The sequence below is a fragment of the Capricornis sumatraensis genome, chromosome 6 (assembly GCF_032405125.1).
Source record: "Capricornis sumatraensis isolate serow.1 chromosome 6, serow.2, whole genome shotgun sequence".
In the NCBI taxonomy this organism is placed as follows: Eukaryota; Metazoa; Chordata; class Mammalia; order Artiodactyla; family Bovidae; genus Capricornis; species Capricornis sumatraensis.
In genome coordinates, this window is record NC_091074.1 from 109,958,996 (window position 1) to 109,973,654 (window position 14,659).

The window sequence follows — 14,659 nt, forward strand, 5'->3', positions numbered from 1 at the left end:
ACTCCAACTTTATTAGGGGATGAAGAAACTTCCTCCCATTTCACTGTCTTTTTTTGTGACCTCAAGACGAGTGAGCAGAATGCAGTCACATGGTTCAGGCTTTGCAGCCAGATCAAAGTTTTGCTTCTTGGCCTTTTGGCTAAGATCAAGTTTAGGATGGGGACTTCCTAGGTGGCACAGTGGTGAAGAGTCCACCTGCCAATGCAGGGGACGCAAGAAATGCAGGTTCGATCCCTGGGTCAGGAAGATGCCTGGAGTAGGAAGCGGCAGCCTGCTTCTGTATTCTTGCCTGGAAAATTCCATGGATGGAGGATCCTGGTGGGCTACAGTCCATGGAGTTGCAAAGAGTCAGAAGCGACCAAGCACAGACCAAAGTTTAGTTCCTGGCCCTACAAATGATTAACAGCTTGACTTCGGACAGGTTAACCTCTGAACCCCATTTTTTTCATCTCTGATAGTGATACTAACTTCATAGGATGATTATGAGAATTAAATAAGATGGGGTAAAATGCCTGGCTTATATTAAAGTTCAATAAGTGAGTTCCTCTGCCTTTCAGAGAGAACAAGACAGTCTTTTTTGTTAAAAATCCATGGTAATACTGTTAAGTGATTACAAACCTGTTGTTTCTTTACTATTTTAATAGGTATTTGAATTCCTTACTTTGTGCAGAGTACTGTGCTAGAGTGAAAAAGTGACACTCCTTAGGGTTGGGATTTGTGTGTCTTACAATCAGCTGCCTGCCCCTTGTTGCCCCTGAGCTACAAGGTGAAACAGCTGAGATTACAGCTCAGAAGAGAATGAACTTTCAGAGCAAATAATCTGCTCACTAGTTCAAGGCCTACATTTATGGAAGGGATACATCCAGCAAAATACAGAGGCATGCCTGGAATGGTTGCTCAAAATGACATCAAGTAGCCCTAAGTTACACTGCCTCCCAAAGTCTTAAGCAGCCTGTAAAAATCTCTGCAGAGAAGCTGAATCTATAAACCTGTTGGTGAATCGTTCACTCCTGATTCATTTTTCTAAGTTCTAAAAATAATGCAGTGGGTATAAGGAAGTGACGTGGATTTTTATGGTACATTATATTGTGTCACATTAAATACAGTTGTTAATGTTTTCCTGTTTCTTTTTAGAAAACTGAAGGTAGCAGAAAGAAAACACCTCATTTTATCATTTATTGGAGAAGAGTGATTTAAAGCCTCTCTTCTGGAAGAAATAACCCGCTGTTAAAAGGTGACAAAATACATATTAGGAGTGAGGAATTATAGATCCTAACAGGGAAACAAATGAAATATTTGTCTTTAGAAGGACACTGACATTTCTAAAAGTACTGAGGTTCTTAGAAACAGTGGAAATTTTTATCTTAACCAAGGGGAAAAAAATGTGTAACAGTCTCTAACATTCTGGTGACCTTTTAGTCTTCATCCCAGATTAAGATTCCTAAAGTATCTTACCCTGTGGCTACCCCACTGCCACAGACTTCTGTTTCTTTTGAGGCCTCCTGTGACTTGTGGTCTTAACAGCTTTGTATCCTCTATTACTCACTAGAGCCTTCTTCATTCGTTAACTGATTCATTCTGTGGCCCCCTGTTCTCCATATTGGAATGCTTTCCCCCTTTTGCTTTCCATCTGTCACACACACATATCCAAAGTCTGGTCTCACCATCTAAGATGAGCTTTTCCTAGTCCTTCCAGTCTGCATCTTTGAATTCTTTGCCACATCTTTTTTAAACACAACTTTTCTGCCAACAATTTAGTCCTGTTTCCAACATGTACTTTCATTTTTTTTTTTTTTAAACCTATTTTTTGACTAGACCTTGTGGTGTGAGAACTTGCCACTAGAGGGCTTTAAAATTTGTCAGGAGACAAGAGAAATTCTTTTTAACACCCCAAAGACTGAACACATAGCTCACAAGATGAATAGAAAAAAATGTTCAGCCTCAACGGTTAAGACATCTAAAAGACTTAAGGCACCATTTTCCATCTATTAGGTCAGTAGAAATAAAGAACCACAATATAGATTTGTGGGTACAAAGAAATAGCCTTCTGGTGGGAATAACTATTGCTATCACCTTTTGGAGGATAAAGTGGAGAAAACTTTTAAAAACTATTTATCTTTGATCCACTAATTCCACTTTTAGGAATGCATCCTGAGGAAATAAAAGACATGCACAAAGCTGTTTGTTTAAGGCGGCCACCACAGTGTTAAAGAACAGGGCAGTAGCTGAATAAATTCTGATCCATTCTGATTCCATTAAAAAAGTAAATGAAGAGCATATCTTTTTTTGACTGCCCCTGGATCGTTTCTAGTATCAGCATTCTGGTTTTCCTTTGGGAAACTGATCTTCCCCTCTCAGTCTATACAGTTTGAGTGGACTGAGAAACCATCAGTTTGGGTTCCCCAGAGAAACAGACTCAGATGCAGATTTTCATGCAGAAAGTTTGTTGTTTAGTCACTAAGTCGTGTCTGACTCTTGGGACCACATAGACTGTAGCCCGCCAGGCTCCTCTGTCCATGGGATTTTCCCCCACAAGAATACAGGAGTGCATTGCCATTTCCTTCTCCAGGGGATCTTCCCCACCCAGGGATCAAACCTGCATCTCCTGCATTGACAGACAGATTCTTTACCACTGAGCCACCTGGGCAACTTTGTTGGGGAGTGTCAAAATCAATAGCTGCAGGGGTGCGGTCCAGGGACTGGAAATTAAGCAAGAGAGAAGAGCTGAACTGTGAAGCAGCTGTCATTAAGGCCTCAGATGACCCCAACCAGGAGCCTGGACTCATCCTTCAAGTGAAAGAAAGTGAAAGTGTCAGTTGCTCAGTCGTGTCCAACTCTGTGATCCCATGGACTGTAGCCTGCCAGGATCTTCTGTTCATGGAATTCCCCATGCAAGAATACTGGAGTGGGTTGCCATTTCCTTTTCCAGGCGATCTTCCCGACCCAGGGATAGAACCTGGGTCTCCCATATTGCAGGCAGACTCTTTACCATCTGAGCCACCAGGGAAGCTGCAGCCTTGACTGCTAACTCCAGCTGAGGGGGCTGGAGTTCAGATCTTTTACATCCCACATCAGTCATTGAATGAGAGCTGACAAGGGGAGTGGTGGCTCTGGTTAAGGGCAGTTTCCAGAGTGACTCAGCTGAGAGGCATCAGCTGCTACTGCTCCCAGCAGATGGGGGGACCAGTGCCTTAGTCCTAAATGCAAAGTTGGGTGGTACCCCACAGCACCCACTAGAGGTGGGGCTGACCCCACCCCACATCCTGCTCCTGGCCAGGTGCAGCTAATCTGAGCATTCCAATACCACACAACCCTTGCCTTCAAATAGTGACTGGTTCAGGGGTGGACCCATGACTCAATAAGGTCAGTGAGATCCATTATGGGGATTTTTGCTGGAGCAATTAGAAAAGATGCTTTATTGCCCTGGGGTTTCCTAGGCTGGGACAATGAAAGCATGGAACTTTCTTCACAGCACTACAGGGAGTCTATTTACCACTGAAGAAAACAAGGCCAACACTCAGAAAAAGCAAAATGAAGAGATGGGAGAATGAGAGCCTTACAGCTATTATTTGGGCAATTCAACCCATGAAAGTCCCTGAGCTTTTCAGTTACTCAAACTAGCATACTACCTTTTTGGATTACTCAGTTTAAGGGGGTTCTGACAAATACAATGGCACACAAGAATAATAAGGAAATATTCATAATAAATTAAGTTAAAAAAAAACATTTTACATATAAGTAATGATGCTGGTTTTGTAAAACTAATTACTATAAAAAAAAGAAAATGCAGCACAACAGAAACAATGGTTACAGTTAAACGACGAGATGGGAATGAGACCAGCTGAACTGTGTGTTTGGCAAAGAAGTTAGGGTCTTGGATTTTATACTACTTACGCTACTGACCCTACCAAGTCAACTGGTTGGATTCCCGTCAAAAACAGCTAAAGGGTATTGTAGAAACCTGTTTCTGAAACATGTTTTGAGGACTTCCCTGGGGATCCAGTGATTAAGACTCCGTGCTTCCAATGCAGGGGGTGCAGGTTCAATTCCTGGTGGGGAGACTAGGATCCCACATATGAAGTGGCCTGGCCAAAAAATAAAAATCTAATCTTGTTTCCGTTCCATCGAACCCCACCCACCGACCCTCGTCTCCCGAGGATGACAGCTTCCGAGGCTTAGAAGCCTTCACACCAGGTCCCTTGTTTCTCCCACTCACTGCACACCTCGCTCCAGCCACACAGTCCCGGTTCCGATTCTCCAGGAACGCGTCCTCGCCTTCTTCATCCCGCATGCCCCACGCCCACTCCTGCTCCTCCTAGAAGGAAACCCTAGGCATCGACGTGGAAGTGGGCGCCCCTGCGTGGGCCGCGCTGCGCGGCTCTGGGGGACAGGTGGGAACGCAGGTTCCCTCTCGGCTTAGAAGGAGAGTTAGGTGTCAGTCAACTCGGGACCCCGAGGTGTCGCGTACCCGGGTTCTGTCATCTCGGAGAGCGGCCGCGTGGCGAGGCCGGGCGCGGGGGGCGGGCGGCAGGGCGGGCACAGCGGCTTCCCCGCCCCGGGGCGGTGCCGCGCCTCCCGGCCTCGCGTCTCCCCGCCGGCCGCCCGCCCGCGCTCTCGGAGCCCAGGCCGCCGCCATGTCTTCCGGGGCCAGCGTGAGCGCCTTGCAGCGCCTGGTGGAGCAGCTCAAGCTGGAGGCCGGCGTGGAGAGGATCAAGGTGAGGCCGGCGCCTGGCCTCGGGCGCGGAGACCGCGCGCTCCAGCCCCGTCCCGCCCCGTCCCGCCGAACGCGGGCCTGAGAGGAGCAGGCCGCTCCCGGGCGGAGGGCTGCGGAGCCGACCCCGGCGCTAGCCGGGGAGCCTGACGCGGTGGGCGGCCCTCAGCACGGCGCCCGGCCTGGCTCGCGCGGCCCGGCCTCTGTGGCTGGGGGTCCGCGCAGGGCCGGGGCCGCACCCCAGCGGCCGGGAGAGGCGGCGGCGCGGGGACCCGAGAGGGAGGCCGGGTCTGGGGGCGCCGGGGAGAAGCTCCTGTCTCCGCGAGCGCTGTCCGGGACCGAGCGCCCCGGGGCGGTTAAGTTTCAGTGATGCGGGCAATGACTCGGGGTGCGGGGCAGACGCGAGGACCCCAGGAATGGGGGCGACTCGCTGGTGGCCTCCCCTCCCCGAGCTCGGCGGGTGCGGGAGGATGGGGTCTAGGGCCGCGGAGGCGACTGAATGGACGGGCCTCGGTGATGGGTTGATAGGATGCGAGGGGAGGAGGACGCTGCTCGGCTTTCTGGCCTGGTAACGGGATGGATGGCGTGGCCATTCGCCACGGCAGGGGCGAGAGATGGTGCGTTCAGTTTCGGATACGTGGACTTGGAAGGGATGCCCGGGAGGTGTTTGACTGCTTTGGCCGAAGCTCAGAGAACAAAGCTGAAAGACCGCAGGGGAGTGAAAACTGAAGTTCCCGGAGCGTCGAACCCAGGGACCCGCTGAAAGAGACGGCTGTGAGAAGAGAAGCCAGATAAGGCTGGGGTACTGGAGCGCGGAAGGAGAGGTTATCAAAAACTGGGGCCTTAGACAACGTGTCCAGTGTTTAGTCACTTGATAAAAAGCCTCTGGTGTGTAATTGTGTTTACCAACTAGCATATAGCATTATTGGTAGAATGTGTGTGTGAATGAATGAACACTACTGTGATACTTGGTGACTGATAGTGCCTCCACTCTGCACCACGCCCTATTCTATGCACTGAGAATATGGTGATTCCTAGGGGGAAGGGAAATAATAAACATATTAACCAATGAAGAAAATAATTTCAGAAAGTGATGTGAAGATTATATACAAGGTAAAGAGAGAGTTGTGGAATACAAAGAAGGCTTCAGTGACATATAGTTGTAGAAGCCAAATCTAACTTATAATAGGATAGGCAGACACTTTTTGAAAAAAAAAAAAAAATCTGGTGTTAAAGAAACTTTTTAAAATTTAGGAAATGAAAAGCTGTATTTTGAGGTTGAGAGGAAGGAACACACTGTATTTTTAGGTTAAGGGGGAGAAACAAAGGGAGGAGAACTGGAGGTAGAGACAGGGAGTCTAAGGGTGCCTGGGATCGGAGGGGCACCTTCTGAGATAAGAAAGGAGGAAGGACATGTGTAAACATATATATTTCCAGATAGAGGCCTAAGAACTTGTATGATGACAAATGTCTTTGTGGAATAGGAGGCCGAGTTTTCTTTTAGGGCAGAAAAAAGGGGAACTAATAGCGTCACAAGAGCTGAGGATGGGGGAGACTGCGCTGTGGGGAATGCCAAAGGACCCCCAGCAGACACAGTCAGAGACACTTTGTGATTCCGAAGACCTAGCCGCTGTGAGATTGATTGTCTTATTTTCCTTCTTCTTTTTCTTCTTTTCTCTCCAGCAGCATTTTGGCCACCCAGGCATCTGTGGTGAATGGTAGCTGATCCAAGTAGTAAGTTAGCAGGGGAGTTTTGCCAGAAAGGTAGAAATGGGAGTGGAAAGCAAGGAGTCCAAGGGTCTGGCTAGAAGGAGGCTGACCGGAGAAGGAACAGAGCCAGCCTGCCTGTGATGGGCCAGATGAAAAAGGAAGAGATGTTCCCCTTGAGGTCAAAGAGCAGGTGTAGTGAGAAGGCAGGAAGCAGCGGGAGAGATTGTGATCAGAAGGTAGGATGTTGGAGTGTGAAATTTCAGATGCGGAGCAGTGTTGACTGTAACTGTTGGTGTTGAGGAGAAGATTGTTTGAGGAGAGGATCTCAGGAAATGGAAACTAGGATTGCTGGAAATGTTGAGGATGACGTTGGGGCCTGAGATGGAAAGAAAAACTGTGAGCCGGATGTCTGCCTATCCTGGGAAGTAGCTGGGGGAGGTATTCTTATCTACATTTAAATGACAGTTACAGGTGATGAAACTAAGGCCCAGAGAAGTCAAGTGAGTTGCTCAGAGTCACGCAGCTTCTTTGTGGGGTGTCATCATGGCAGTATGGTTTAGGGTGCTTGGCAGGATTTTTCTCAGGCAGCACCTTAGGGAGTCACAACCATCCAGGGTCTCTGGTCTGCCTCATTTCAGGACTCAGTAACAGATGGATATTCTCAGCACATCCAGAGATGTCTTCTCTTTTGCACACTTGCTAACTGGTAAATAAAGCGGAATACTGGTTTCGAAGCATTTGATAGAAGGCACCCCTTCCCATTGATTGGAACACTCAGTATGGTTCCAAGGACCCTTACTTGCTTTGGAGAAGTCTCTTAGAAGTTGATTGGTCAGCCTGGGCTCCAACCAAGGAAAGAAATATGATTTGAGTGGGGATTAGCCCACTTCCATTGAGAGGATACAACTTCTAAGGGTTGGGCTTACACTCTCCCAGGCCAGAGCCTCTGCCCCTTGAAAGTGCAAGAGAAATACCGACCACTTAATTATTCTCTTATTTTCTTTGCGTATCTTCCACATTAACTTTTTGACCATATTTAGGCTAGCATCTAGTTAGTCCCACTTTTCTGGGGGTCCTAAGAGATAGTTTCTACCCATCATGTATGGAGTTCCCCTGTTCCCTCTGAAGGAGACATAATTAGCATGAGCATAACTGGTTCCAGATTTCTTTTGAATTAATAACTTATGAGAGTCCCTTGGACAGCAAGGAATTCAAACCAGTCAGTCCTAAAGGAAATCTACCCTGAATATTCATTGGAAGGATTGATACTGAAATTCCATTATTTTGGCCACCTGATACAAAGAGCTGACTCATTGGAAAAGTGCTTTATGTGCATTAACTCATTTAATTATTACATCAACTCACTGAGGTAAGCACTATTACAAATAAATTTCTCAGATGAGAAGTAATGTGCCCAGAGGCTGCACTCTTGACCAGTAAGCTATTTTGCTTCAAAAGCATGATGGAGGAACCTCATCACTTGCTTTGAGCAGACTGGATAAGGCTCCACCAAGCCTTGTAAATATTAAAACAGTCTGTTCACATGGCAAATCTGGATACATCAATGCGTGGTTTATAAGTGAAAATTTGTTAAGGGCACATTAGGATAAGCTACTTCTTTATACTTTGTCTCAAAACCGGGATTCTATATGGGTGAAAAATATGTTTTATCTTTCCTCGGTCGAATAAGCCACTAAAACAAAAAGGCCCTAAATCAAAGTTCATAGAAGTTGTAACTTTCCCTCTTTGGAGTTCAATTATTAGAACTTGCAGCAAAAAGAGACTCTTGGAGGTTGTAGAAAGTGTGACCTTTATCAGGTTGTACGGTCATTTTTCAGAGTTTCAAGTGACTGCCGGATGGACCTGGCTGTGAGCAGCATGTCAAGAGCGCGTGTCCCTTTGTTCCAGGTCTCTCAGGCGGCTGCAGAGCTTCAACAATATTGCATGCAGAATGCCTGCAAGGATGCCCTGCTGGTGGGTGTTCCAGCTGGAAGCAATCCCTTTCGGGAGCCCAGATCCTGTGCTTTACTCTGAAGACTGGTGAGTAATGATACCCCAGGCCATCTTGGGGCCATGGGATTATCCTGGGGCTTCCCAAAGGACTTGGGCAACTGAGTTTTACATTTCTACTTTTCTTGAGGGAATTAAAATAAATCCAAGCAAAATGCACAACTTTACCTGAAGGGTGACTCTAATCTGCCTGCTTGTGGAATACATCTAATTAGGAGAGCCTCAGTCCTCTTGTAGTAACTCACCAGATGATAATATCCTTATGTACTTGAGCTTTTGAACTGACTTGGCCAATAGTAACTTCTTGTCCTTAATACCGTCTTCTCTGTCCTTACACCATCCTGGAGTTGTGATGTTGCTTGGTGCTGTCAACTGACTCGTTACTCTTGGGACTAAGGACTGCAAAGGAGACTCGTTCCTGCCACCAGCTGTGGTTTCTTTCCTAAGGGTTTCAGAATGTATTTCTGTGTATTAATGGAGGAACAAATGTAATAACTGGGGAAAATGTAAGTAGGGTTGAAAGAGCCTTAAAAATGTATTCTTGAAATGAAAACACCTCTTTAAAGGGTAGCCTACATTTCCTGGGTTCTAATGTGTTGTATTGGAGTTTCAGCTTTAGCATCAGTCCTTCCAAAGAACACCTAGGACTGATCTCCTTTAGGATGGACTGGTTGGATCTCCTTGCAGTCCAAGGGACTCTCAAGAGTCTTCTCCAACACCACAGTTCAAAAGCATCAGTTCTTTGGCGCTGAGCTTTCTTCACAGTCGAACTCTCACATCCATACATGACCACAGGAAAAACCATAGCCTTGACTAGACAGACCTTAGTCGCCAAAGTAATATCTCTGCTTTTTAATATGCTATCTAGGTTGCTCATAACTTTCCTTCCAAGGGGTAAGCGTCTTTTAATTTCATGGCTACAATCACTATCTGCAATGATTTTGGAGCCCAAAAAAATGAAGTCTGACACTGATTCCCCATCTATTTCCCATGAAGTGATGGGACCAGGTGCCATGATCTTCGTTTTCTGAATGTTGGCTTTAAGACAACGTTTTCACTCTCCACTTTCACTTTCATCAAGAGGCTTTTTAGTTCCTCTTCACTTTCTGCCATAAGGGTGGTGTCATCTGCATATCTGAGGTTATTGATATATCTCCCAGCAATCTTGATCCCAGCTTGTGCTTCTTCCAGCCCAGAGTTTTTCATGATGTACTCTGCATATAAGTTAAATAAGCAGAGTGACAATATACAGCCTTGACATACTCCTTTTCCTATTTGGAACCAGTGTGTTGTTCCATGTCCAGTTCTACCTGTTGCTTCCTGACCTGCATACAGGTTTCTCAAGAGGTAGGTCAGGTGTCTGGTATTTCCATCTCTTCAAGAATTTTCCACAGTTTATTGTGATCCACACAGTCAAAGGCTTTGGCATAGTCAAGCAGAAAGAGATGTTTTTCTGGAACTCTCTTGCTTTTTCCATGATCCAGCGGATGTTGACAATTTGATCTCTGGCTCCTCTGCCTTTTCTAAAACCAGCTTGAACATCTGGAAGTTCACGGTTCACGTATTGCTGAAGCCTGGCTTGGAGAATTTTGAGCATTACTTTACTAGCGTGTGAGATGAGAGCAATTGTGCGGTAGTTTGAGCATTCTTTTGGATTGCCTTTCTTTGGGATTGGAATGAAAACTGACTTTTTCCAGTCCTGTGGCCACTGCTGAGTTTTCCAAATTTGCTGGCATATTGAGTGCAGTACTTTCACAGCATCATCTTTCAGGATTTGAAACAGCTCCACTGGAGTTCCATCACCTCCACTAGCTTTGTTCATAGTGATGCTTTCTAAGGCCCACTTGACTTCACATTCCAGGATGTCTGGCTCCAGGTGAGTGATCACATCATTGTGATTATCCGGGTCATGAAGATCTTTTTTGTACAGTTCTTCTGTGTATTCTTGCCACCTCTTCTTAATATCTTCTGCTTCTGTTAAGTCCATACCATTTCTGTCCTTTATCGAGCCCATCTTTGCATGAAATATTCTCTCGGTATCTCTAATTTTCTTGAAGAAATCTCTAGTCTTTCCCATTCTGTTGTTTTCCTCTATTTCTTTGCATTGATCGCTGAGGAAGGCTGAAACTCTAGTACTCTGGCCACCTCATGCAAAGAGTTGACTCATTGGAAAAGACTGATGCTGGGAGGGATTGGGGGCAGGAGGAGAAGGGGACGACAGAGGATGAGGTGGTTGGATGGCATCACCGACTTGATGGACATTAGTTTGAGTGAACTCCGGGAGATGGTGATGGACAGGGAGGCCTGGCATGCTGCAATTAATGGGGTCAGACACGACTGAGCGAGTGAACTGAACTGAATGTGTTGTATGGGGTCTCAAGTCATATTTTCACTTTTTTTTTTTTAAGAGGTCAGGGCATAAATTATTATTATTCTTTTGTGGCCAGTATATTTCAAGTTACATATTCTCAGGAGTGTTTATGGGTTCTCCAGGTGGCGCAGTGGTAAAGAATCCGACTGCCAATGCAGGAGATGCAGTTTCGATCCCTGATCTGGGAAGACCCCCTGGAGTAGGAAATGGCAATTGCTCCAGCATTCTTGCCCGGAAAATTCCATGAACAGACAGAGGAGCCTGGCAGGCTACAGTCCATGGACTCGCAAAGAGTCAGGCACAACTGAGTGACTGAGCACACACATATACAAGGGGTGTTTATACAGGAAGTAATCATCTTAGATCTTTTTTCATATACTTGAAAAGGAAATTATTCACGGTAACAAGAAGGAAGTAATAATACTATTGGTGCTATTTTATCTTTTAATGGAAAATGTCTACATTTCTGATATTAAAATAATAGTCTTATGTTGGCATAGCATTTGTCTTTTTACAAAGCACCCTCCTGGATGTTACTCATTCAATGGTGTGGTTTGGATTTTCTGACATTAACCTGTTGCTTTCTACTTTGAGAACCCTAAAGTTACCTATGAAATAATGAGTAGTTAATTTTATGTATAAATCTTACTAAGTGAAAACCTACCAAATTTTCTTTACAGTAGAGAAGAAGTTTGCTGAAGAATGCTTTCAAGCACAAACTGATGAATGACTGCCTCCAAATTTCAAGAAAACACTTCTCTAACCACAGGACTTCTAGATGTTTCACAGGACCTTTCCTGTGACCTGGTCCTTTAGCCAACATTCTAGAGAAACTGATGTTTCTACTCAAATAAGGAAACTGGGTGAAGGTGTAGATTTTAAATAATAATGGCCTGATTCTTTGCTGAAGTGCTTTATACTTAAACAAAAACCTTACCGCCAAATATACCAAGATATACTTCTTTCATTAAGTGAATTACTAGCGTTTCTATGCCTGGAATGTTATGTATGTTTTATTTACTAGATGTTTACATTTTGGGAAGGAAAACAGTATTCTTTGTTAAAAAATTGAATATTTGTTATTTGCTGTTCCCAACTAAGATCTTTATACCATAACAAAATTTGCTCTTTTCTCATGAATTTATAATTTCTAAATGAAGACAGGCAAGTATAAAATTGGGGGAAGAATGGACTTTGTTAATCAAATGATGTCTTGATTTTTCTAAATGAGGAGATTGTTTTATTTTCAACACTAAGCATGGGATCTGTTTCTTAGCAACCTTGTTTGCAAAGATGAATGTTGCTTTCTGTATGAGACTGCCCCATCCAGTATATGCAGCAGATTTGATCTTCATCTTAAGTTCCTCTACTTTATAGGGGTGGTTTTACTTAAAAAAAAAAAAACTAAATTATTTCATATTTAAATGTGATCTACAGAGCATTGCAAATGATTTTTTTAAAGTAATGTGAAAATATGACAACCTAAATGAATTTTTAATGTCACAGCTGTATTATTTTGATGATGTGCCTTTGATTTAATTTGGGACACTTAAAGAAATACTTTATTTGTGTTTGTTTTAATCTTTGAAGAACTTGGAAATAAAATTTCTGCTTAATTTCTACTAATGACAGCAACATTTTATGTCTGATTTTGTTTTAAGGCTTCATAGATTTTGTTTGCTTGGGCGATTGAGTGCTGAAAGTGGGAAGTGAAATTTTTGTTTACAAGTCCTTGTAGAATTTTGTGAAAAACAGGTATAATATGCAGAAATATCTCAATTACTGGCAACATTTGCTCTTTGAGATAGCTATGTATTCTTGTTGTTCACTCGCTAAGTCGTGTCCAACTCTGGAACCCCATGGACTGCAGCATGGCCTGGCTTTCCTGTCCTTCACTATCTCCTAAGTTTGCTCAGATTCATGTCCATTGAGTCAGTGATGCCATCCAACCATCTCATCCTCTGTTGCCCCCTTCTCCTCCTGCCTTCAATCTTTCCCAGCATCAGGGTCTTTTCCAGTGAGTCGGCTCTTCGAATCAGGTGGCTCAAGTATTGGAGCTTCAGCTTCAGCATCAGTCCTTCCAGTGAATATTCAACATTGATTTCCTGTAGGATTGACTGGTTTAATCTCCTTGCTGTCCAAGGGACTTTCAAGAGTCTTCTCCAGCACCACAATTCAAAGGTATCAATTTTTCAGCGCTTAGCCTTCTTTATGGTCCAGCTGTCACATCCATACTGGAAAAACCGTAGCTTTGACTATATGGACCTTTGTTGGCAAAGTGATGTCTGCTTTTTAATACACTGTCTAGCTATGGATAAATCCATGGATAAATGGGGATATCTTTGAACATAAGTAGTGTTACAGTAGAGAATGTAGAAGTCATTAGTTGGAACTCCTTTAACTTCCAGCCACTAAACTTCCAAATCTAAGTCATCTAAATCCCCCTTCCATGGGATCAAAATTCAGATGTCCCTTTTTTAACCCATTTATTCATTCTGTGGATCTGTTTGATCTTCTCTGAAGTGTCATATTATCAATTGTCCTTTCTGTCCTTTATCTTCAACTTCTCTGTTGGATTCTTTTTATTAGCATTTAAACATTTTCTATTCTCCATCTTAACAACAATAAGCATTTAGAAAAGTCTCCATTAAAAAACACATTTTCAGTTATAAAAGATGAGTAAGCCTTAGAGATCTACTGTTCAGCACAGTGCCTATAGTTAAGATTGCTGTACTATTTACTTTAAAATTTGCTAAGGGGATAAATTTTATGTTAATCGTTTAAAACAAAAATAATAAGGCAGGAAGAAACTTTTGGAAGTGATGGGTAAGTTTATGGCATAGATTGTGTTGTGGTTTCATAGGTATATACTTATCTCCAAACTCATTAAGTTGTATACATTAATTATGTACAGCTTTTGATGTGTCAGGAAAAAAAAAACACCTCTTGATTTCACTTTCTCTTTGGCAAAAACTTGGTAAGATAGTACAAGAAAAATATAGACATCTCACATATGAATATAGTTGTGTCTTAAATATAAGCAAATCAAGTTCAGTAGTTTATCAAGAGAGAAAATACAAGCTGACAAAGCTAGTTCAACATAAGCAAAGCATTGTTATTCTTTACATGAAGGGTTTAAAGAAGAGAATTTATGCCAGCAAGTCATTTGATAAAATTCAGTAGTTGTTTGGAATAAAAACAAAGTGAGTTCATGAAATGAGAAAAATTATAGATGATAAAGGCAGTTTATTAAAACCAACAGTAAATTTCATATTACACAGTGAAATGTGGGAGCATTCGGTATATTAGAAACAATCAAGATACTTTTTTTATCACCACTATTATTCAGCATTACGTTGGAAGTCTTAGCTAATGCAATAAGATGAAAAAATGAAATGGTGTAAACATTTAAGAAGTAATATCTGTATTTATGGGTTATATAATTTTACACTTTGAAAACTCAAGAGTTTAGTAAAAAATATTTGGATTTATAATACAGTTTAGGAGGGTGGCTAAATATAAAGTAAATATAAAAAAATAAAAAGTATTTTCTACACAGACAATAGTTAAAAATGGAAATGGACACATCTTTGTAAACCAACTATAATTTTAAAAGTAGAAATGGAAACTTTATCCCATTTCTACTTTAATGACAGCTATAAAAAATACCGAGAATTCATTTAACAAAAGTGCAAGAATCAAAAATTTTACCAATGTTTATAGAACAGAATCTAAAATTTCAGGATTATAGGACAATGTCATTAAAATGCAATCTTACTAAAATTTATGTAGATTTATTGGAATTCCTTTTTTATTTTTTAAGGGAAGCTAGTTAAAATAACTGAAAGTTTATATGG

General features: G+C 42.9%; 1 protein-coding gene across 2 annotated transcripts; it reads left to right on the plus strand.

The window, feature by feature from the left end:
- The first annotated feature begins 4,599 nt into the window (after nt 1-4,599).
- Nucleotides 4,600-12,410, plus strand: GNG10 (G protein subunit gamma 10). 2 transcript variants are annotated; one of them, XM_068973675.1, is made up of 3 exons: nt 4,600-4,715; nt 8,330-8,461; nt 11,483-12,410. In XM_068973675.1, exons 1-2 carry the CDS (start codon nt 4,635-4,637, stop codon nt 8,453-8,455), a joined length of 207 nt encoding a protein of 68 aa, XP_068829776.1. In that variant the 5' UTR covers nt 4,600-4,634; the 3' UTR covers nt 8,456-8,461; nt 11,483-12,410. The 2 variants fall into 2 exon arrangements, with proteins under 2 accessions (XP_068829776.1, XP_068829777.1); XM_068973676.1 differs by lacking the exon at nt 11,483-12,410 and adding an exon at nt 10,925-11,449.
- The last annotated feature ends 2,249 nt before the right edge of the window (nt 12,411-14,659 follow it).